The 25229-nt window shown below is 37.5% G+C and overlaps 1 protein-coding gene across 2 annotated transcripts; it reads left to right on the top strand.

Moving 5' to 3' along the window:
* The first annotated feature begins 662 nt into the window (after positions 1 to 662).
* LOC124168281 (trypsin-1-like) lies at positions 663 to 24889 on the top strand. 2 transcript variants are annotated; one of them, XM_046546429.1, is made up of 7 exons: positions 663 to 726; positions 15094 to 15153; positions 15573 to 15718; positions 17390 to 17481; positions 20059 to 20165; positions 22769 to 22971; positions 24664 to 24889. In XM_046546429.1, exons 1-7 carry the CDS (start codon positions 678 to 680, stop codon positions 24829 to 24831), a joined length of 825 nt encoding a protein of 274 aa, XP_046402385.1. In that variant the 5' UTR covers positions 663 to 677; the 3' UTR covers positions 24832 to 24889. The 2 variants fall into 2 exon arrangements, with proteins under 2 accessions (XP_046402385.1, XP_046402384.1); XM_046546428.1 differs by lacking the exon at positions 663 to 726 and adding an exon at positions 3870 to 3976.
* Positions 24890 to 25229: the final 340 nt, after the last annotated feature.

Below are 25229 nucleotides of genomic sequence, written 5' to 3'. Positions count from 1 at the left end.
AACTATCATCAGGACTATGAAAGAAAACATGAGATCAATATAAAATACAATGATATACAATATTAAGTACAGTTTATTGTTTTGACTGAATGCAATACACACCATTTGTATCTTGAAGATGATGTAATGACATTGAAAAGTAGACTGTAATAAATTCCATAATCGTAGAAATTTTCAAGTATTTATTTCAATTTTAACAGGGGAGTACTTATCGAGGCGGTGTCTATGTTTTTGGAATTGTTGGATCATAATTCCAAACGTCCGTAATTCAAGTGTTATTGGTTGTACCGAGAATAATGATTGACGACCTCAATTGGCAAGTCCTCCAAAACGCACAAACACCAACGGACACGCCCACATCATTGTCGCCTGCCGCAGTTGTTTTTCCTCCCACATGTCAACAGATAGCCGCAGAGTTTCGCAAAACGTTATCGCCAAACATCTCTATAACAATTAAGGGGAACTATCTTTTTCTCACCTTCCCTGCTCCATTTTTTTCCCCGGGCAAGGAAGAGCGATAAGCTTGCCGAATCAGAACCGATCATCGCATGCATGCCAGAGCACTTACTTCACCCACACCTTCATCCACATGCGAATAGTCAAGCTGACACGTGACACAGATAAAAGTACTCTATAAAAGGCTTATGCGGTCGGCCACGCGAGCACATCTGCCCAAGATGATCTTCCAACTCATTGTTGTCGCGGCCCTGGCTGCGTCCTCCGCAGGTAAGACACTGCCCTACTCGAAAAATTTTACCATATCGCTTTTCCATGAGTTCTCCGCGGTAGTTCCGAGAATATTGGAACACAGGACAATACTTTTTCAGGTCACGTGCGGTCTTAAAAGACACTGTTCCCCCAAACAATGTGGTCTAAATTCATATATTTTTCGGGTCATTCTAATAACGGAGAGTGCTAAGTTAAAATAGAGCGCGTTTAGCATAGATTTCCTAGATTCACTTCTTATATATTGGGTAGGCAAATGTTAATGACCGACCACGATAATTCTTGGATGACATATGCAGTGAATATTCATTTTGTCGAAAATACTCATAGATTTAATTTATGCTTGCATTTAATATTCGTAAGGGTTGTATAAACTGTGAGCGTCTCTCTGGACTCTTCGTTGCCCGTGATTTACGATACAATATTGAGATTAATCAGGGAATTAAACTCGTGGTCTAATTTTGAATCTATTAACACGTCTAACCGGCTAGGCAGATGTGGAACACCTAACCTCTAACAATACAAGATATCACATCTTATGCAAATCAAATATAAAGCCAAATGTTTGTGTAAAAGTGTTACTCTACGAAATAACCTCTTAATTTTAGCATATTTTGTATTGAAAAATAACATTTATTAATACTTATATTAAAAATCTAGTCAAGTTTTTAAGCGTCTGGGGGGAGGGCACGTGCCCCCGTACCCTCCCACCCTAAATCCGTCTATGCTATTAGTCACTTCACACTTATTTTGAGATATAGTGTCTTTTGTACTGCCATTCTAACGCCACGACTAAAATCCAAAGATGTAAGCTTGATGCAGTAGACAATGATCGCAGGCTTTCCCGGCGTTTAGAATCGTGGAAGGTTATTCGGGAATTCCAACGGGTCAGGTTCTCAAACTCAATCTCGGCCGACGTCGCGACGTTTCGATCTACGAGTTGCCCATCGTCCTCAGGGCATGTCGAATCTTGGAAATCGTCCCCCTTATATTCGCAAGAATGCGGTATCCACCGGGGCAAGAGTTACGTGATTGGTCGAGACAGTGGTGTAATTAGGCATATGCTTTTGGGGGGGATGGGATGGCCTGGAGTGAGCAACAGGGATACCGGGAAAAGTTTTTCAAAATGGCATGCCTGAAACACATTTTACCTCATTTTGGCGCTTAATATTTAACTTTAAGCAGATGCTGTTATTATATGTCAAAACTAGACAATAGTTTTAAATTGTTTTTTTATTTGTCTGAGTTAAAATTAAAAAGAAGAACTTTGTGCTTTCACATTAATATTTATTCAACATTTACGACCATGGTTTCAACGTTAGACATCATCATCAGGTGGTGGTCGTAAATGTGTGAATAAATATTAATGTGAAAGCACAGCGTTCTTCTTTTTAATTTTAATAATGAATCGCTTTCACCAAGTTACGCCTCAGACAATCAATTTGTCCGAGGCTTTTGGGGGGGGGGATCTAACTCCTCATCCCCCCATAGTTACGCCACTGGGTCGAGATATTCCCTGACATGCCCTTATGACTGACAACTCGTACATCGGCCGAGATGGAGTGGGAGAACCTGACCCGGTGGAATTCCCGAGTAACCTTCCACGATCGATGGAGTTGAGTATTTCCATATTGAAATAAATACCCGAAATGTTTCACGATTATCACTCCATCACACTGTATCCTTCGGATTATACTCGTAACGCTAGCATGACAATAAAAGAGAAACTATGTACAGTGAAACCTGCCTTTAGCGGAACCTGAGTTAAGCGGAAACCTGTATTATCCGGAAAATTTTGTTGGTCCTGGTGGTCATAATGGGGTTTTTACGTGCATCGGTGCCCCCTGTTAAACGGAAACTGTCAAACGCGGAAACGGAATCGATTCCCGGGCATGTGTTTATGGTTAAGCGGAATGGCAAAAAAAATTCCAAAAACAAAGAAGTGACATTAATACGTGAAGAAAATAAAAAATCGCATGTAGAAATGTTGGTCTCATTAAAAGAATTCGAAGAATGCAGTCTCATCGAAGGTAACACTGATTTGGATAACATCTTGCATGGGGCCATTGGCAACGTAGAAAATTGTATTCCACAGGAAAAAAGGAAAGACACAAAAATGACTGGTTACTTCAAATAAACAATTTAAAAATAATGCGATGCTGTTCTTTTATTATTTCAATAAAATTTCGTCTACGTGTAGAAATTGAGTCAAACCAACCTTTTAGGCAACGCATGCAATAGACGTGATATGACTTTCGCGGTCTTTTTTGAATTGTCCGACCCTGAGTTAAGCGGAATACTGTCTTATCCGGAAAAAAGTGAAGGGCCCGAGAGATTCCGCTTAATACAGGTTTCACTGTATTTCAAAGTGAGTGAGAAGTGCCGAATATCCTCCATTAACATATATTTTTAATTTTTTTCTTCTTATCTTGACCTCGTTTAATTCATGGTAAAATAGTTCTCGGAGTATAGGTCAAATGTATGTGATGCAAAAACGCTTCAGCCAACGTTTCTGTTTATTTTAAACTATCATCAGGACTATGAAAGAAAACATGAGATCAATATAAAATACAATGATATACAATATTAAGTACAGTTTATTGTTTTGACTGAATGCAATACACACCATTTGTATCTTGAAGATGATGTAATGACATTGAAAAGTAGACTGTAATAAATTCCATAATCGTAGAAATTTTCAAGTATTTATTTCAATATTAACAGGAGAGTACTTATCGAGGCGGTGTCTATGTTTTTGGAATTGTTGGATCATAATTCCAAACGTCCGTAATTCAAGTGTTATCGGTTGTACCGAGAATAATGATTGACGACCTCAATTGGCAAGTCCTCCAAAACGCACAAACACCAACGGACACGCCCACATCATTGTCGCCTGCCGCAGTTGTTTTTCCTCCCACATGTCAACAGATAGCCGCAGAGTTTCGCAAAACGTTATCGCCAAACATCTCTATAACAATTAAGGGGAACTATCTTTTTCTCACCTTCCCTGCTCCATTTTTTTCCCCGGGCAAGGAAGAGCGATAAGCTTGCCGAATCAGAACCGATCATCGCATGCATGCCAGAGCACTTACTTCACCCACACCTTCATCCACATGCGAATAGTCAAGCTGACACGTGACACAGATAAAAGTACTCTATAAAAGGCTTATGCGGTCGGCCACGCGAGCACATCTGCCCAAGATGATCTTCCAACTCATTGTTGTCGCGGCCCTGGCTGCGTCCTCCGCAGGTAAGACACTGCCCTACTCGAAAATATTTACCATATCGCTTTTCCATGAGTTCTCCGCGGTAGTTCCGAGAATATTGGAACACAGGACAATACTTTTTTCAGGTCACGTGCGGTCTTAAAAGACACTGTTCCCCCAAACAATGTGGTCTAAATTCATATATTTTTCGGGTCATTCTAATAACGGAGAGTGCTAAGTTAAAATAGAGCGCGTTTAGCATAGATTTCCTAGATTCACTTCTTATATATTGGGTAGGCAAATGTTAATGACCGACCACGATAATTCTTGGATGTCATATGCAGTGAATATTCCTTTTGTCGAAAATACTCATAGATTTAATTTATGCTTGCATTTAATATTCGTAAGGGTTGTATAAACTGTGAGCGTCTCTCTGGACTCTTCGTTGCCCGTGATTTACGATACAATATTGAGATTAATCAGGGAATTAAACTCGTGGTCTAATTTTGAATCTATTAACACGTCTAACCGGCTAGGCAGATGTGGAACACCTAACCTCTAACAATGCAAGATATCACATCTTATGCAAATCAAATATAAAGCCAAATGTTTGTGTAAAAGTGTTGGATGACTTACTATTTAAAAAGCTTATAAGGTAAGTCCGGGTGAGATGCCCCACCGGGAGAGATGCCCCGATTGTGGTAGTTTTAAAAATAAACATCAGATTGCTCTGCTGGTGGTGTCCGTTAATTAGTTTGACAGCTAATATCAAGCCTCAAAAGTTTCGCGGAGATTCGTTATTTTTTACGCTACTTTAGAACATCATTTCAAGTGAGACTCCGAATTTTCCGCTCTCTTATAAGGTAGAGCATAATGGTTATGGTCGGCATCAGTTAAAATGTTTGAATACTTTGAATTAAGGGGTGAAAACTTGTAGCAGCATGTTTATCAAATGTCCAAAAGCAGTGACAAGTCATCTTAGACCATGTGTTGGCCCGCTGGCTGTAAGGGCAACTCTCCCGTACTGAAAGGAGAGACGCCCCACCACTCCTCGGGAGAGATGCCCCAGTGCTACCTTAAGGTATAGATGCCCTACCTGTATTGTTTTCAAGCAATTATAACCAATACGATAGAAGCAGTGGCTGATGTATCGGGGGAATCTGCGGGGGGGGATGACTTTAATAAATATGTGGGGGGGGGGCATGCCCCCCCCCCTTGGGTATCCAATATACACTAGATAGAATGGTAATTTTCCGACCCCCACTACTGCTAGAATTTTTAACCACACTTAGCTCCCCTTGCCCTTATCCTGGATCCGCCACTGGTTAGAAGTAATTAGTAAGTACGTCAATGGAAGAATGCTAAAATGAAAAGTGCCTCCTAATTTTTTAATTGCTTTGATACAGTCTAATTTGTGGATATGGGTATGGAGACTATCTCCAATATTATCGAATCAGTTTATTAGAGCTTTTTATGCTATACCCCTTACAACCTTAGCCCATGACTTATTGCTTAAAGCATAAAAAAATCAGAAAGGCCACCTAGGCTACAAAATAAATAATGATAGAACCATTCGCAACAGATTCATCATCATCTTCTAAAGGAAATCACTTGTTGCAGCAGGCACATCTCTCTTCTCAGCACTGCCTCCTCCTTACCAGCGTAATATATAAATCCCATCTCCATTAGTGACTGACTAAGTCGTTCGTTTAGGTGATGTCAATCATCGCTCACTATTCACTTGAGTGATTCAATCGATTGTTTAAAAAAAATTTCACTTTAGATCATGCCGAAGAGCAATTTAAACAACCTTTCATGAGACTGAGAGCAGGTGATAGCGGAATAAGTGAGGCTGCGAGGTACTTCTAGTCCCCTCTTGGACTCTTCACCGATGCAGGAAGAGGGTAATGCAAGCAAAAATTTCTTTGGGTCCATTTGGCATGCAGCAGGAAAATCGACTTGTCAGTCATAATCAACGCCTGGAAAAATCTGGGTTTGCTCCTGATTGAGACACTAGGATATCAATAGCCTATCAGTTTGCTGAAAAACGAGTCCTTCAATGCAGAACTGAAGGTGTCGGGTTATGACTGGCTTAATTCATTTTTAAGAAAAAATAGTGCTTGGCAGTCTTAAGGGTTGTCAGCTGGTAGAGGTGAAGGTATAAATAGAGAAAGCGTTACTTACTTTTCTAAAATACTCTCAAAATTATTTCAGGAGAATGATTTCGTTACCAGGCCGGCCGAAGTCTACAAAATGAACGAGTGTGGTTGTCGGCTAAATAACGTCCTAGGGAAGATTTTATCCACAAAAGGTGCTAAAGATGTTCAGATTCTGACATCTACGGAGAGAGGAAAAAACAGCACTGTGATTTCGTGCTGCAACGCTGAAGACCAAGTTCTTCCTCCGGCATTAATTTTCAAAGGCCGGAAAAGGAATTTACAGAGTCTGAATGGACTCCCACCAAGTTCTGGTTTCAGGGAGATTGACATATTTCCTATGGACCCATCAACAATACCTTAACATTATTCAACATAAGTTATGGAATAATAGCGATAGAAACCCAAAGCTCTTAGCGACTGTCCGGAGTACATGACCCTAGTTCAATGCCTGGAACACCAGGCATTGAACTAGGCTCCAGAGAAAAAAATCCAGAGAGGCCTTTAAGCAACTTTTAAGTCGTCAAAAGATCATCAGAATTCAAAAATGGCGCCTAAAAAATCGTTTAATCAAATATCACCATTCCCACCTTCGAAATAAATTCGAGAAAATTGAAACATACAGCGAAAGTACTGACGTTCGGCGAATATGTAAAATAAGGAAAGATAAGTACGAGGAGTAAAAAATAAAACGTTTCCAAAATAGCAAATTCGGAAAAGAATAAGGAAAAACTGATCATTGACGATGACCAGGACATTTTTGGAATGTGAGGATAACTATTTTACCACAATAATTAACAGTATATAATTAACAGTAAACTTGATCAAATGTTCGATTGCGATTATTGGCTGCACGAATCATGCACAATTTACGGAAATCTCTGCAAACAAGCGTGGAACCAAACTGATCGAGGAAAAAAAGACGAGCAATGTTTAAACAATTGTAAATTAGGTAAAAAGCTCCTATAAAATATTATTTCTTTTGTTGCCGTTCATTAGTTCATACGAGTTTCAGTGCAATATTTAAAGAATATTTTCATTGGAATCATGCAATTCTGAACAATAATTTTACAAACATTGATTCAAAATGTGTTTAAATGTTATATTACTACCATAAGTTTACGTTAATTTGAATGTGTTATCATAAAACAGTTTTAATTCTGATTGCATTCAGCTAGAGCTGCATGGGGCATCTCTCCCGAGGAGGTGGGGCGTCTCACCCGGACAGTTTTGAGAGATGGCAAAATGCATATTTATGGAAAAGTTTAAATATTTTGGGGTTAATATTTTTTAATCAAAATTTGCTGGTATATTGTTAATAATCAATAAATGTTGTATTATATCGTGAAGTCCTACATTCTTACTACAACCATAGTCATAGATATGAAGACATTTCCTTAGGTGGGGCATCTCTACCGGACTTCCCTTAGTGATATATATCTTATTATATTCAAATGTCATTGTATATGAGATTTCTATAGTATTACGTAGTGAATAATATGTATGTACACATTTTTATGAGGTATCTTATAATACATGCTATATAAATTCGTTTAGTAATACAGAACATTTGCAGATATTGCGTGGCCTAAAAGACACTGTTATTTAGAAAATTGTTGCCTAAATACAAATATTTTTCAGATACATTCAGGCCAATAATTTCGCATGGGTATTTTCGAGTATTTAGGACGCAGGATAGAACATTTTGCAAATCGTGAATGGTAAAAAAAAGGCTCTGTTCCTTCAAAATTTGGTATCGAAATACAACAATAGTTCAGAAAACTCTGGCTTTTGTACCTACTGGTACCTTGTTACCAGTTTGAAAAAGTTCTAGTTGGCACAGTGGTTGAAGGTGTGATTTATGAGGTAAAACTTTGATCTGATTTTAAGTCTATACATAAAAGTAACTTTCTCCGTATTCTCGGGGAAAAAATTGAACTACTTATTTAGTTGAAATCCAGAGAACTTTTTAAAGTAAATAGAATAGCAGGTAGATGCCAACCACCTTCCTCAAAACTCAAGCTGTTGCCGCGAGAACCTAGTCAAACCAATAAAGTGATGAAATAACGCTTGTCAATTTTTCTTCCCACTTTTATAGGTGGGTTGTATCTATAACACATAAAAAACGAGGAAAAGGGGGGTGGCTACCTAATCAAAAATCGACTTGAAAATTTTAGTGCATTTGGTATCTATAAATATTATTTTAATTCTTTAAATTTTATTTTAATTCTTTAAATTTTATGAGATCATCCATTAATTATTTTATCAATTCATCTTCAAAATGGGCTAATGTTTATCTTCCTCGTATCCGAGAGTACGGTATCTCTTGCGATGACTCTATCGTAAAAATTCAAATTTTACAAAATTGCAATATCTCTTAAACCGTTGCATGAATGCATTATAGAAAATACTAGTGGTTTTTCATTTAATCAAAAGTGGACGATTTGCTTATTGAGGTCGTAATCGTATAACCGGAAGGCAATCACCTAGTAGGCCCAATGGCCCAATTTCATGAAAGTCCTGTTGTCACGGGAAACCTAACTTTCAGTTTACCCTAAAAACATTCAAATCGCTGTTGAAAAATTAATAAAAGTGGTACGCTCTAGCGTAAACCTCGGTTTATTTTTGGAATCTCACCTTCCGCGTAGCAGCGACGCTGGCGTGGATAAGCTTTGCGCTAACACTTGAAGTAGTGCCCTCAGGCGCCCGCAATTATGCGTGTAAGTCTGATAAAGCAACCTCGGTAATGTAGGACAGCGTGATTTTAAATCACCCATCGTCACCTACTTCAGAAGTAAGTATCCAAACAATGAAAGGTACATGCAACTGGCACGATGAGGATAGTAAGGCGAAACATGACCTCCGGGAAATCGTGAAAAAGTAGTAATACGATAAATGCGAAATGAAATATTACCCTGATTACCTTCCCAAGCATGTTATACAGTGGTCATAAAGTGGGACGTAAAGGCTTTTCGTAGAAGGTCAGATATAAATCTATAATACATAAATAAAACGGAGGATGTCTGTTTGTCTGTCCGCAATGCATTTCCATACGGCTGCACAGATTGCAACCAAATTCAGTACACATGTGCATCTTACGCTACAAAATACTATGGTGTTACTTTCGGTTTCGTCCAACGTGTCCTTTGCATTGTTTTCTCATTGCCGTTTTTCACATCACGTCATACAACTTTTATGGTTCGGCATCCTACCGGGTAGACACACCTCTTCACACGTTCAAAGAGAAAATACAAAAATCCTGTCATGTGATCATGAGTTCAAAGTCCCAAATTTCCCACTTCTCTGTGTACTGTCCTCACCAAACAACGCCGGGTGCACTGCTAGTAAAAGATAAATCTATTGTGAGTAGACCAGCGCAGCCGAAGAGGTTTTTTTTTGCAAAAAGAAGAATTAACTTACAGCCAGTGGTGGATACAGAAAAAACTCATTGGTGGGGTCGTAAAAGATATCATGAACTTCTTTTACTTTTATCGTAATAAAAAAATAATCAAGTCACATGCAAAGTTTACGAAAGTTTTATAGACTGATTAAACTCATACAAAATAAAATGCCTATGATATTAAAAGTTACTATCGTGGTTCTGCAATGTTCGGCAATGCGGGCGGCCCCGCAATGGGGGCAAGGGTGCCGACTTACAAAAAATATTGGGGGGGCCCAAACCGGGGACCTTGCCCCGGTAAATTTATTAAGTAGTGAATTTTCAGTTTTTAAGCATTTTAGAAGAGTCATATGACCAACATGAGAACCCTGATTACTCGAATCTCGATATCTGAACACTTCGGGGAAAATTGACAAGCCTTACACATTTTTTCCTCACATCTGTAACGATTTTTGGGGGGGCTCGGGCCCCCTCAGGCCCCATGGAGTCGGAGCCACTGAATGGGGGGCGCGCGCCCCCTGAGACCCCCATATGCATCCGCCACTGCTTACAGCAGAGAGTATAAGGAAAGAAATGAGGAGACAATTCATCAGATGCTATATATGGAGCAGGTTTCTCTATTGGAGTGAGGATTGGACGTTGACAGGTGCGGAGAAGTCTAGAGTAGAAGCATTCAAAATGTGGTAGTACCGAAAGACTGATGAAGATAAAAATGGATCAGTTCTTGAGACATTGGCATAGCAGAGGTTGTGAATATCTGGAGGCGCTTCTGGCGTGGTCAAAGTTCCGCCATCTTACTTTGACAATTTTCGGACCTGGTCTCCGACTGATATTTTTTAAGTTTTGTTCTGAAAATGAACTACATGAAGTGAAAAATGCTACCATAATCATTAGTATTTCGACGGTGACCGTCATCGGATTTTTCCCATCATTCGCGATACTTCTATTAATGTATAGACTCTGTGTCTGTTAGCCACTTTACTGGTGGGGATAGCCTTGAAAATATACTTTATTACTGTAATTGTTAATTTCCGTTGGCTATTATAAAATTCAATACCTGTATAACAGCAGGTAAATGACTATTTTACTCTCATAAAATTTTATTTTCAGCTGAGCTGTTTGTAGAACGTAACCGTCGTGATTGATAATAATTTTTCCCTGGGAAAAGATGATTGACTGATAAAATCACGAAGCCTACCAATGAAGTAAGAAAAAAAGGATTACATTGTGTGTTACATAAGTTATTTTAATGTTTTAACGAGTTATGACCAAAAATTTATCCAAATAGAAATCATTGACCCTTATGGGATTGTCAATGTTTTGGTCAAAGTGGGCGTGGCTTGTCCTACCCAAGCACCCCCATTCCGGCCAAACTTCAATCAGTGGAGCCCCCTCCAGCTATTTACAACCTCCTTGATTTTTGGGTAGTCGCTGAAAAATTGATAAAGCTAATAAGAATTTGCTGAAAAAATGCGCCGTACTACTATCACCACATACATTTGTCTGTCAGAAAAGCACCCATGTACAAAACCCTTGAGTTCGTTTTATAGATACCACGAGTCGCCATTTTGACGAGCGATTAAAAGCTTATTTTCCTTAGGTTCCGCAGAAAGATTTCTCCTACTCGGCAACATATATATATGTAGCATAGTTTTTTTGCTTCACTTGCACCAATATCGCACGATTTCATTATTAACAGAGACAATACAAAATAGATTTTATCTGATCCATCACTCTGATTACAAGCATGATTTAGACCTTGGGATAAGAATACTTCATTATCGCATAGATAGTTGGATATATTATGTCACTTTTGAAACAAAGCTTCTTATCAGTGTCCCCGACGTTAAAAAATAGGACCTTGGATGACGATGACGAAAATATGGTGTTTCAAGAACGAGCTACATAACAATATACAATGAAAACAAAATAATAATGATTGAGAGGGGATCAAAGGCTTGGGAAGGATTCGAGGGACGATTACAAATTCCATCGATTAAAAAAATCCAAACAAAAGACTCATTTGGGAATTTCCTTTTCCGTGCCATCAGATAGTGTTCATTTTCTATCTATTAATTACATATACATCTGCGTGGTACCGTACGATGCAAGTGCAAGCCATTACAAGGGTGTGTGGCAAGGAGTGATTCAATACGAAGAGCCTATTTTACCTAGTACACGTAAAGCTATCCTAGAGATAAACTGTAGCATCATCATCACTGGTCAACAATCCTAGGATTGGTTTGACGCAGCTCTCCACTCAGTTCTCCTATCAGCTAATCTTTTCACTCCTACGTATTTCTTCTCTTTCACATCTCTCTTTACTTGTTCCATATATTTTGTTCGAGGTCTTCCTTTTCCATTCTTGCCTTCCACCTGTCCTTCGACGATTGTCTTCATCAGGCCATCATGTCTCAAGATGTGGCCTATAAGGTTGTTCCGTCTTCTTATTAAGGTTTTCATGAGGCTTCTCTTCTCTCCTACCCTTCTTAGGACTTCCTCGTTACTAACTCGGTCGATCCATTTGATTTTCATCATTCTTCTGTAGCACCACATTTCAAAGGCCTCTATCCTTGCTTTCTCCGCTGCGGTCATTGTCCATGCCTCACTTCCGTATAGGAGCATACTCCAGATGTAGGTTCTTATAAATTGTTTCTTTACATCCATATTTAAGTTTCCCGCTGTAAGCAGGTCTCTCTTTTGGTGGAATGCTCTCTTCGCCTGGGCTATTTTACCTAGTACACGTAAAGCTATCCTAGAGATAAACTGTAGCAGGCATTGATAATGTACCTGGCAGCAGGGGCGCAGCTAGGAATTAAGGCTGGAGGGGGTTTAAGTGCAACTAATACCGGGGTGTGTGGGGATATGGAATACCCAACAGGATAATCGGCAGTTGCGAGGTTAATACATTGCGGAATTTTAAGATAAATGGTTCAAAATGGTGATTTTTTACGGCATTTTGAGGGATATTTTATTAACCCTTCCACCATTCTATTAGTAATATCAATCCAATTAAGTAAAATGGATTAAACTTAAAAATTTCTCTGAGCTGTGGGGGGGGGGGGGGGTTTATCCCCCGGATTCCCCTCCTCGCAGCGTCACTGCCTGGCAGTGCACTACCTCGAGTAGAACGAAGGGAGTAAAAAACCACATTCTAAAGACTTTTGCGATTTTAATATATATATATTTGGTTAATTTTTAATCAATTTTTAACGAAAATTCTCTGAACTCATTAATTTTTAGGCTAGATATGCCTGGTGTCCACGCAACAACAGTTAGTTAGTTTCTTACATTTTAAAGTGAAATTAACAACGCTAGCGCTGTCATCTCATTCAGCTATTGAGCATGAAGTGTAACTGAAATGATTATTTTTACAGACATTATGTAATCTAACGGAAATGTAGATTTTCGTCTCTTGCGTTTTCGCTTTTGTGTCTCAAATTTTCAAGTATAAAGATGAGAAAATTATGATAATTACGGAGAAAATTACGGCGTAATAAGATAAGATGTAAATAACTGATACAGGTTTATCACAAAAGAATAGTGCAGTTTTGAACATAGTGCAAATGAAAACAGAACTACTTACAGTTTATGATCTTTCATTTTTCGAATTTGTTACCTCGAACAGTTTTTTTACATAATCAATAAATTTCAATTTATACGCCCTAAGTCGCTTAGACTAGGGAGAAACCCTACTCCTAGCGAAATGCGTCAAGGGGACCAAGGCTTAACGTCCCATCCGACGGACGGAGTGTTGCACTTGAAATGCCCTCCTCAAGGCACACAAGCAAAAATCTATGCCACCCTATTCCTACAATCTTCCGATGAATTACTGAAACCGCACCATACTTTTATGATATCCCTGTGTAATCACCTGTCGCAAGGTCGTTTGAATCACCCGCGGTTAATAATTAGGGTCTTTTCATTTTCGTTTCATTTGGCTTCTGAACATGCAAAATATGAAATACCAATTTAAGTTTTGCACAGAAAATATTCAAGCAGATACAAGCGAAAAATCTAAGGACTGCTTATAGAATTCTCTCTCCGCGCAGAATCGCTTGTTATCAACACATTTTTCCGCACATCTTGACAAAATTACTGCTATTTCAGAAATATTATGTCTAAACACGAGATAAATGATGAACAAATCTGCAGACGATAACTGGATAACTGCTCGATAAGACTGGATGACTACTGCTATGGTACTCACGCAGTAGCCGTTAGTTTCTTAGATTTCAAAGTGAAATGAATTTGAAGACGAAATATTGAACGAAAAATTATTGAGTGCTCGTTATCTTTAATCATAATTTTATACAATATGAGTTATAAAGTCAGTTTTGGAGCGATTTGAATATAGTATCGATCTCAGTGAATTATTATCTAATCTAATTAGTTACTTTTTTAACGTTTTTTATTTAATTGTTGTATTAGTTTGACTGCGCTGTGTGTCTGTGCCTACAAAATACACGACGATCATTTATTCTACAGCGTTATTTCAAAGTAAGTCACTGCGAATTTATCAGGCATGTATTTCATGCATTTTACGAAGAATAATTTCACTTTTTAACCATAATAACCACTTTCCTTGGAAAGATTTAATAAAGAAAAGAAACTGGAATTACAACCGTAGAAATTTTATCTTAGTCGGAAGAAAAATATTTTGAGAAGACTACTAATTCTTAAACAATGACTGCACAGTGTGTTAAAATGAAAGGTGCACAGTGTACACCTTTCACTGTACACCTTTCATTTTAATACTTAATTGATCCGCTTCAAATTCACGAAAATAGCCTTTAAGGTAATCTTAACAAATATAATAATAATATTAATAAATATTACTCCTGCAGAAGAAGAGAGTTGCTTCCGGCATAATCTGGTGGTTGTATTAATTTAGAAATACCCTCAGCAGAAGTAAAATCGGCCATCGTAAATGCTGTTATTTCACTACTCGCGGGGCATAATTTCTACTTTTAAGTCCACTAGGTCAATAAATGTATTTAAGAAGCACAATAAAGGATCATGATTGCATTCACATACCTATTCTCACGGCAAACACCACTTTACACAACAGTACACTGAAATTAGATGGCTAACAAAAAAACCGTAGGCAGACTGTGACTAATACACAAGTCAAAAAATAACAATGAAACAGAAAAATAGACATTCATTCTAACAACTAACGTAAAAATTATAGCAACAATATTAATAAATTAAACTACTAATTCAAAACAACAATCAAATAAAAATATTGATGACTTTTAATACTGTTCAAGGAGAATGAAACAATGAACTCGAGACTGAAACAAATTAAACGATAAATGAGAATATACAAAAACAGTAATGCATTAATAATCACAAGACTATACGTTAACAACACATAACTATAAATAAAACTGTATCAATTATAAAAAATGATGAAAATGAAGATAAAAATATAACAATCGGAGAGGAGACTCATTGTCCGCAGCAGATCAAATATTTATTCGTGCCTTCAAATATTTATAGAATATATTTCTACGCCCAAATTAAATTGATTCCAATTGGTGAAAATGAAACTTGTTAATGTTTATGAACTTTTTAAATATGTATTCGTTACTCTTTTCAGACGCCTTCCCGGGAAACAATTATGGAGCAAGAGTAATTGGAGGCCATGACGCAAAGAGAGGTAAGTTGAACTACTTTGCATCAGCGAGGCAAATTAGCGTCAGTACTTGTTTCTTGAGCAAAGCGACGACGACGAGCCTCAAATTTGGCCCAGAATATACTTATATTCTAGTAAAGGACCAGGAACCTAGTTAGTCTATAGGGAAATCCGGTCCTAAATTTACACGTACACCGACCAATTTTACAACAAAATGAAAATTCGTACGATATCACCATTTTAGAACTATTTTCTTAAATATAGAAAATCGATTCAAGTTAGAAATCGATAATAAAGCCTTTTAAAAGAAAAAATGACTAAAGATAATCTTGAGAAAGAGAGAAGAAGCATTGGTAACTCTCGTGGAAATTGAACTAAACCGATCTAAATGAAGAAAAAATATATTCAAAGCTTCACACCGATGCGATTTCCTTATTTCACAGGCCAATTCCCTTACCAAATTTCCATGAAATGGTCTCTCTTGGGCCTGGTCAAGCAGCACATGTGTGGAGGGTCAATCATCAATGAGAACTGGATTCTGACCGCTGGACACTGCGTCACCGAAACCCCGAAATTGGGTAAATTTTATGTAAGTATTCACAGACGGCAACTACTTAGGGAAAAATAAGCATTACGTAAGCAAATGCTTAGCTAACTTTGACTCTTTACCCTAGTACTTCCCCAAAAAAGTATACATTACAGTTTGCCGAACCCCTACCTCGTACATGGGTGAGGTTTTTCGATTTATTATATTTCTTTTTTTAAAGAAAAACAAAATTGCTTATTAATTATTGCTATAATAATTGCTTATTAATTAAAATTAAAAAAAACAAATTCTCACGATTTTTTTCTCATTTTTTCCATTTCCTCTTTGAATTCATTATTTATTTTGTATTTGCACTGTTTTAATTTATAAATCTTAATTTTTCTTCATTACACTCTTGTACAACATACACTATGTATGTATAATTAATAGGATTTATTTAATTTGATTTGTATTTAATATGTAATTGTTTGCTATAATATTATGAAAAAATCTGCTCCAGTCGTTGTTTTAAGCTAACGTATTATTGTAATCCCAATTTAGATTAACCTACGGGGAATCTATATTCCTGCGTACTGTTTCCATTTATTGTAAATATTTTGTAGTTCATACTTTGCTAAGGCGGAAAATATTACTATTATTATTAAATACAAAGTATAATATTTTTAGTTTTTCATTAAGGATACCATATGATTAGCACTAAAAATGGAGCTATTTAAGAAATAAACTATAAATTATCAGTAGGCATAATAAATTTTCGAAAGTCCTCTTTAATTAATATTAACATGCTCGCGTTTCGCCGCACACTATCTGGGCGTTCTGCATTTTGATGAACAAAATTAACTTATTCACTTTGAGCGTCAACCAATTGAACGATATACACGACCATTACACCATTCTTCACTAAAAAGACCTTTTTACTACATTACTTTCTTTTCTTTCTTACACAAGCAATGCTGTAACACCACCTAACTTCAACATAAGAATGCATATATGCAAACATAAGCAGACTCATTCCCTATCCCTCCCTAACAATTGATAAAATATATATTCTTATAGAGTCCTTTAGTCCAGATTTTGAACAGTTTAATTCGCAGAGAAACACAAAACACCATACACTTTTTATATCCACCACAAACTAATCTTTTTTCATAAAAACAATCAGCTAAACAAACTGTTTAAAAAAAACATAAATAAAAAATATCATGGCAACCTATGCAACCTGGCATGTTGCTTCCACAGCATATTGCAAATTGCTATATTAACAACAATTGCTCATGTTACACTTTAACTTAATCAATGTTTATGACATCATTCGGAACATCAAAAGGATCTTTCAACTAAAAGCAATAGCAAAATAGAATTTCATAATGACGGAAAAACTTTAGGATTCACATCGATGAAGCAAATCAAAAGCACGTTGGAATGTTTAGTCTTCAATGGAGATTTGCGTTAAACCAATCATGCGGTTGTTGACTCATCATAGAGATGAACTCCAAAATACTCTGCTTACGTTCATACGCGCATATATACAACGCTGTATACAGCACATAATAACATTAATAATACTCGATCCCCCATACAACGCTGGTCCGGAACAACGACCAAGGCTGACGCCATAATATGGTTACACTATACTGTTAAAACTGAAAATAATCGCTCTGTTAAGATATGAAATTAATTTCATCTAACAATGATTCATTTCTCCTTCTTCAGGTTGATGCAGGAGACTTTGACTTCGACACAAACGAAGGCAGCGAGCAGGTCATCAAGGTAGACAAGAGGATAACTCACCCACAGTATGGCGGGTAAGTCCACGTATTCAAACAAACAAGGAGAGAAATTGGTTCATTGGCTCATATTAAGATGAAAAAGCTGATGACTGAAAACTTCCAAACGAATAGTGGTGGAAAAATGTCTGCTAAAATAGATTTGTCGAGCTATCTATTTTTAATCGAAATGAAAAGCTAGACTTTTCTACAAAAATCGTAATTTGAACCATGGTATCGATCGGTAGATAAAATCGATGACTCTTATCAAAAAATAAAGGTTGTACAAAAAAATGTTTATTTAGCTTCGAAAAACAATCAAAATTCACATTTGAGATGCAGAAAAAAATCCCAAAAAAAATCTACTTACAAATGGAGTGTCACAAAGCTAGGTCTCTGATTTCAATCAAACTTTGCAGTGTAGAATTCAATAGGGATCTTTCCACCAATCACCCTCCCCCACATGGGATTATATAACTAATTGTTTTAACAAGAAACGCGGTTAAACATTTACAGGCCTAAAATATTCCCTTAGAAACTATTGTTAATTTTGAATGAAAAGTAGCCCGGTGGTTACGGTGTTCAATTCTAAACCGGAAGTCACAGGATCGATTTCCGGAATGAACACTTTTTTTCATAATTTGTTATTAAAATTAAGAAGAAGAACTTTGTGCTTTCATATAAATATTTATTCACACATTTACCACTTGAGTGCGTCAATGTGTGAATTAGGTAAATGTAAACGTGTGAATAAATATTAATGTGAAAGCACAAAATTCTTCTTTTTACTTTTAATAATGAATCGCTTTCACCAAGTTACGCCTCAAACAATCAATTTCATGATTTGTTTTTGCTTTTCATTCTACAGGAGCCTGCTATTCATCATTATTTCCATGATTTCCACTGAAAATTTTGTTTTTCTGCGTGGAAATCTTTTCGTTTCTACAATGTTTGATTGGAATCAGATACCCACTTTTGTGACACTCCTCTTGTTAGAATACATGCGTGAATTAGTAATAAAAATTCACAAATGCACGCACGTTAAACTTTTGGAATATAACCACTTGCAACCGTTCAGTACTGCTAAAGTTTCAATAAATATCCACTGATCGCGATGGTTTCTTGTGCCTTCCAATTTCACCGGGGTTAGAAAAATGTCTTACAATTGGGACGGATGACCTTCTAACGTGCCAGTAGTGACGCTGCCGAGATCAAACGAAAAGGTCAAGATAGAATTTGAATAATCGAGTTAAGATCGAAACTCGAAGATCATGGCTCCATCTCGATTTCCTCCACCTTTGGCATTTATAACTCGATTTTCAATTTTAATCGAAAGCTATTTTTCCATCATAGCACACGAACAAGAAAAACTTGGCAACGGATACAATATGGAGTGTCATTTTATATGACCGAGACACAAATTTTACTATCTAATCTCGAAGAACTTCGTCTCAGTTGAAAAACGTTTTTTTATAAGCGAAAACGGGGTAGCTAAGCCTAGTGGTTAGAGAGTTTGGGTGCTCACCTAGGGGTCTCGGGTTCATATCCTGGTGATGCCTCCTGAAACCACCACACAAAATCCTCTAAGTGAGAGGTGGCCCAGAGAAAGGAACTAAGTGGACCCCCTAGCCTAAACTTTTGAAATTCACACGCCTGCGACTTTGTTCTGGATGAGCGCTACCCTCACCTATCTAAACCAACCTTCGGATTAAACCACTAAGTGAATGAATGAGTGATAAGAGAAAATATTATGGACATTCCACCTCATTTCAACCAATTTTGACCCAGGGTGTTTTTCAGGTTTCAACGAAAATTTCTCTATGATTGTACCTTCATCTCAAACTACATATTCCCAGAACGTTTTTCGATTAGAAGAATGCGATTTACACTAGTTTTTAGTTTTTACAACCATGATTTATGGCTTGTACTTTAGTTAATACAAAGATATACACATTATGTATAAATAAAATGGATCATAAGCCAGTTCCAGCTACAATTGTGGTTAATTGTTTAAAAAAATACGAAACAAGTTTTCTTATTAACTAATTTCAGAATTGACTAAAATTTTTTAAAAACAAATTTTTATTTGATCGCGCTGTCGCGAACCAATGGGATGGATCGTGTTACTTGATTAAAGCAAAGAATATCATTTTAAAATTTTCAGGGTGTATAGAACAGACCTTCGTCAACAAGCAACTGTATCCTAGGAATTGGAAAATGGCAGGGACGCCGACTTGCAAAAAATATTGGGGGGCCCCAAACCGGGGATCTTGCCCCGGAAAATTTTATAAGTAGTGAGTTATAAGTTTTATAAGCATTTTAGAGGAGTCATAAGATCAAAATTAGAACCCTGATAACTCGAATCTCGATATCTGGACACTCCCCGGAAAATCGGCAAGCCTGACACATTTTTTCTTCACACCCATAACGAATTTTTGAGGGGGCTCAGGCCCCCTCAGGCCCCATAGAGTCGGCGCCACTGGAAAATGGTATTATTTTACGTGGTATTAAATGTTATGTTTTTTAGAAACGTCATGGTTTAGGACGCAACGAATACGCTTAAAATCTGGGTCATTAGAGACTTAAACAGCCACTTACCAAGTTTTTCACTTTCAGTGGTGTTAACTTCAACGACATTGCCCTGCTGAAGCTTTCTAAGCCTTTGAAGCTGGGAGAATTTGCCCAGCCAATCAGATTGCCCGCACCTAATGCCATCCCAACAGGTAAGTTGATACGGATCACCTGAACGGAAATTAAGATTAAAAATTGCAACAGTTTAAAGAATATCATATTCTTTTCAGTGTAAAATTTATTTTTAATACTTCACCACTTTTTATTTATTATACCTCCCATCTTTTCACATAAAAAGCTTTCAACATGAATTTCTGAAACATCGCAAAATATTTTTTATAAATTAAAAAGATTTCACATTTCTATATAACCAAGATGTCTAGAAGAAAATAAATATAATATAAATTAGGTAAAAATAAGATGTAAAAATCACCTAATTATTACCTCAAACACCTCGATGTAAAAAAATGAAAAATTTACATTAATAAGGACTATGACTTGCATGGAACTTGTTTTTCATGACTTCTAAGCACGCATGAATGAATAATTACTCCATTTTTGCGCATAGAAAAATAGAGTATATATTAATTCGTAAGTTTCTAGTCAAGAAATAGAACAACAGGCAATAAAAGTTAATTTATTAAAACTTAAGTGACCAAGATAAATTTGCTAGCCTCGTTGGAAACAAAAAGCTGTCGCCAAATGATATCTTCATTATGGTCTCATTACAGCTTTGATCCATTGATCTCGCCTTAAAAATTATTATGCTCTGCCAGATCGCGTTCTCCGCCCTTGGGCCTCACAGTTAATTCAGAATACTAAAGAATTATTTTCGGCTTCAGCCTATGCATCCGAGATAAAAAATGGTAGAATCCAGTATCACTGGATGGGTCTGATTGGCTGGCTATAATGCTACCCCTTGTTTTGATGTATCCTGCCTCGATTGGAAATTTTATTTCCGTTAAATTTAATACCATCAATGTAGGAGAAGTATTAGGATTTTAATAAAGTCAATTTATAAATACAAAGCATGGAACTAGTAACTGCGCACGCAGTCGCACACTTGGTAGTGTACAAGTTACAACACCAAGCCACATTTAATGACCACCACAATTTATCTCAAAATGATTGAGATTGGGCAATCGCATTGTTGATAATCACTGAAAGCCCTCGTTTAATTAAGCTCAAATATTTATTGTTTCAGGCAATTTCAATAGCACATTTTCGTCCAACCTTAATTATTAAATGTCCTAAAAATTTCAAAGTATTAAATTAAATGTCTAAAAGGCTGGATACCGTTTTCATAGTAACTGCAGAGTGCATCCAAAAAAATTGTTTGCGTTGCCATACTTCAGTAACTAAGGAGTTGCGACATGTTTATGGGGAAAATGTTCTAAAATGTCTCCCCTACCACCTCCTTAAGTATTGAAGATTCCCCCGGAAATACCCTGTATATTGTTAGTTTCTTTAACGCGGAGTTGCAATAGACACTGCTTTGGTGTAAGTGAAAATGTAGTTTCAACTAAAGACAATTCATTTAATTAACATAAGATCAGAAGAGTATTGTTCCACTGAGTAAATGTAATAAATAAAATTCGTTACTACGTTGATTTCCACTGATTTATTTCGTCCGTACGACATGTTTCGAGCTATAGAGGTCATTATCACAACAAATTTGAATGGTAAGCAAACATATATACTCCTGGAAGGGGATGGGGGAGAGAGTGGATATGTTTGCCTACCATTCAAATTTGTTGAACTCGATAATGACCTCTATGGTTCAAAACATGTCGTACGGACGAAATGAATCAGTGGAAATCAACGAAGTCTCCCTTACTTCCTCTACCGCCTTTTTTTTAAATCTGTTCGGTGATATGTCTTTGTTCGTTTCCTCTAATGAGAGATCATTGTCTTTTTTTTCGTGCGATAATGAGGTAGTTTCCTTCATAAAAGAAAACGAAAGGCATTGATTGCGATTCGTTAATCACTTTTGTTGTTATTATAATACACAAATTGTTTTTAGTAATCCCAGTTTAGACGAATGTTAATGGTCAATTTTAATCTCATTTGAAAAAGGCCAGATTTGCGCCCATGCGATGCCACTCCACGTGACGTCACAGGGGCCCAGATGCTATACGAGTAGTCAGGAGTTTTACATCGTCTGAGATTACCAATGCATGCATTAGGCACAGAGCTCAGGGAAACATGTCTTAATAATCACCTATTAAAATTGCCCAAGGTCGGAAATTTTCCTTCGTTTAATAGGGTATTAATAATCCTTATTTAAGCCAAGCGCTACCTGCTCTCAAAGTACTCTGCTACTTGCTAACAGCCTGCATCGTAGCGGCGCTCATAGCCTCGCACTAAGGTAGCCTCACACAGCGGCAGCTGGAGCCATAATGACGTCACACGTACTTTTCCCAGCATTCATTCTTAGCCGTTGTGTTTTCGCGCGCTTGAAAATTTTCACTTTTCAAATAATCGCGAAAAATAGATATCGTAATTTAAAAATCTAAGAGCGTGAAATACGTATTCCAGGAGTAATAATCTATTGATTTAGGCAATAAAAAAATAGGAAACCATCCCATTCTCTTCCGCGCACTGTGCGGTAAATATTCACCTTCTCTCTTAAAGTTCATAAGCGTTTTCATGAATTTTATGATTTCTCATTAAACCTATGATCGTAGATTACTTCTTCTTAATTCATTCTAATTAATTGATTGATCATTCCACCTCGTTTCTCTCTTCTACGAAGGCACCGTCACCCTCTCCGGTTGGGGTAGCAGGAACGGCCACGACTCAGCCGGTCTGAACCCGCAGCTGCCCTCCAAACTGCAGACCGTGGACCTTCCCTTGATGGACTACGAAACGTGCCTCGCCGATTGGGGCTCAGACTCACCGCTCAGAGACACCAACCTCTGCACTGGACCTCCTGACGGCACGCAGACCCCCTGCCAGGTGAATGAACCTTTGAACTGAATGCAATTTTTGCATAAAGTTTTACCCTGCACAAGTCCTGGGAACTATTTTTCCAGCTTCCCCACCACCATTCCCATCGTCGCATATTATTCATTTTGCTAGGTTCATAATGAGCGCCTAACCCGGGTCTTTCACTAGGTGGCCTGGAGTGCACTAATGTACTGTTGGTACTGTTCCTGGGATACGTGCTCTCGCTCACTCATCCGGTAGCCAGCATACCCCGCAGTTGTATCCATGGCTATCCAATATATACAATTCTTTAACTTACAATCCCGTGTCCCAACACAATTGACCGCGGACTAATAAGATACCTTTTTTCGCGGGGGTTCGAGTCGGTGTGGTGGCTAGAGTGTTTGCTTCCCACCCGGCGGGCTCGGTTTTAAATCCCGGCGGTGGCAGAGAATTTTCAGAGACTAGACGATCCTTGCTTTAATGCTGTGTGGAGGACATTTCACGCGTAACACTCCGTCCGTCGGATGGGACGTTAAGCCGTGGTCCCCTTGGCGCATTTCGTTAAGAGCAGGCTAATGCCTACGCCAGGTTTCTCTCCACTCTTCCTTCCACACCCTTCCCTCATGGCGCAAATGACCTAAGCTGTCAGTCGCCTCCTCCAAATACCATGCCTTCCTATTTTTTTTCAATAATTTCAATGTTTACTATTTCAAGAAGAGATATGAATGCATCCTTATTTCGTTGCATTCATCACGGTAAATGCGCATAATTTATTTCTGGGATAAATCAAACTTGAAGATTCGTCATCAAAACTATCACGGATGATTCTTATTTTACTTCTCAGCATTAAATGACTTGTAGTTCATACCTTTTCCAAATGGTGCTGAAAATGCACACTATTTTTAATTACGTCTCTTAGAATTCGATCTTGCATTAAAACAGCACTTGTTCAGAAAGGGCTTAACACGGCCCTTATTTTAATCGAGCTCTATGAGCCAACCGTATCACAAAAATAAAATCGAGAACTCTCAACTTAAACTCTTCATAATTTCCTTTCATAGGGACATGAAAATTAATTGACAGTTTTAATACTTCTACATCTTCACCGACAAAATACCCTTCGAGCCACCTCTAGGGTGTTTGGCAGGGGGTGATCAATCATCAGCATGCAATTGGGCTCCCACATGCACACCACACGGTCCAAAAATACGTGAAGCATACTAACAAATTATACTACCACATCGATGGCTAAGTTATAACAATACGTTTCTCAAATTCTGCCTGTTTGAGACAGGTGTCATAAACAAAGTGTAATAACATTTAAAAAAATAAAAGACAAGCAGAAAAAAACTCTTTGTTTTTAAATGAGTGCTACTTTTTCCATTTTATGAAGTTTTGGTTTTTAATTTTAGTGTAGGTACAAGTAAGAAAACGTTTTTTTTTTGCTCTACCAAAACGTTGCTATTTTTGAGACATGTGTTATTACAACTTAGCTATCGATATGCTGTTAGAAATAATAATAAAATTCTGAAACATGCATTAAGTATTACATAAGTTAGTATGCTACACTACAAGTCATCTCATCTACTTGGGAGTTCTAACGCTGCCGTCGATCGTGATCACTCTTATTGATCATGGAAAAAAAAAGACATTCTGATACTTAAAAGAGATTATCCGTGAACTTGAGCAGATGAACATCGTCCATTCCTCTTCCATTAGGGTGATTCCGGTGGCCCCTTGGTGCAGATCGAAGATGACGGAAAGCCGACCTTGGTGGGTCTGGTGTCCTGGGGTCCCGTGCCCTGCTCATCCCCCAACCACCCGGCAGTCTACACCAGGGTGTCCGCTTTCCTCAACTTCATCAACGAGACCATCGCAAACAATTAACAAGCAATCAAATCGCCACATCATACGCTTTTTAATTACACAAGGAAATTTCCTTAAAGACTTTGACTTTTATTTTCCACAAAACCCGAATTTTCGAAATTATATTCTATGAATGAGTCGATTCCATTTTTTTCGATTCCGATTCCAATTTCGATTCTTTCCAATCGATTCTGGATCTCTCGATTCCGATTCCATCGATTCTTATACATACTAACAGGTGGGATATTGGTTTTTAGGTAACATTATAGCTTTGAAAATTTAAGAATTGAATGGAATAAAATAATCAAGACAATAAAGTGGCCCAAAAGGCATATGTATTAAAATAGCGAATTAGTATAATACTAATACATCCTCAGCTTTAATAAAATAATGAACATTTTAACTATTTCAGACATAAA

The sequence above is a fragment of the Ischnura elegans genome, chromosome 11 (assembly GCF_921293095.1).
Source record: "Ischnura elegans chromosome 11, ioIscEleg1.1, whole genome shotgun sequence".
Classification (NCBI taxonomy): domain Eukaryota; kingdom Metazoa; phylum Arthropoda; class Insecta; order Odonata; family Coenagrionidae; genus Ischnura; species Ischnura elegans.
The sequence above is the reverse complement of the archived record's forward strand: the minus strand, read 5'-3'. Positions and strand labels throughout refer to the sequence as shown.

What these genes read in the sequence shown, in the direction of transcription:
- LOC124168281 (XM_046546428.1), top strand. Translation starts at nt 3,895, where the DNA reads ATGCGGTCGGCCACGCGAGCACATCTGCCCAAGATGATCTTCCAACTC. An exon ending in CGAAATTGGGTAAATTTTAT is followed by an intron (nt 15,719 to 17,389) that starts GTAAGTATTCAC and finishes CTCCTTCTTCAG; the next exon opens with GTTGATGCAGGAGACTTTGA. An exon ending in GCACGCAGACCCCCTGCCAG is followed by an intron (nt 22,972 to 24,663) that starts GTGAATGAACCT and finishes CTCTTCCATTAG; the next exon opens with GGTGATTCCGGTGGCCCCTT.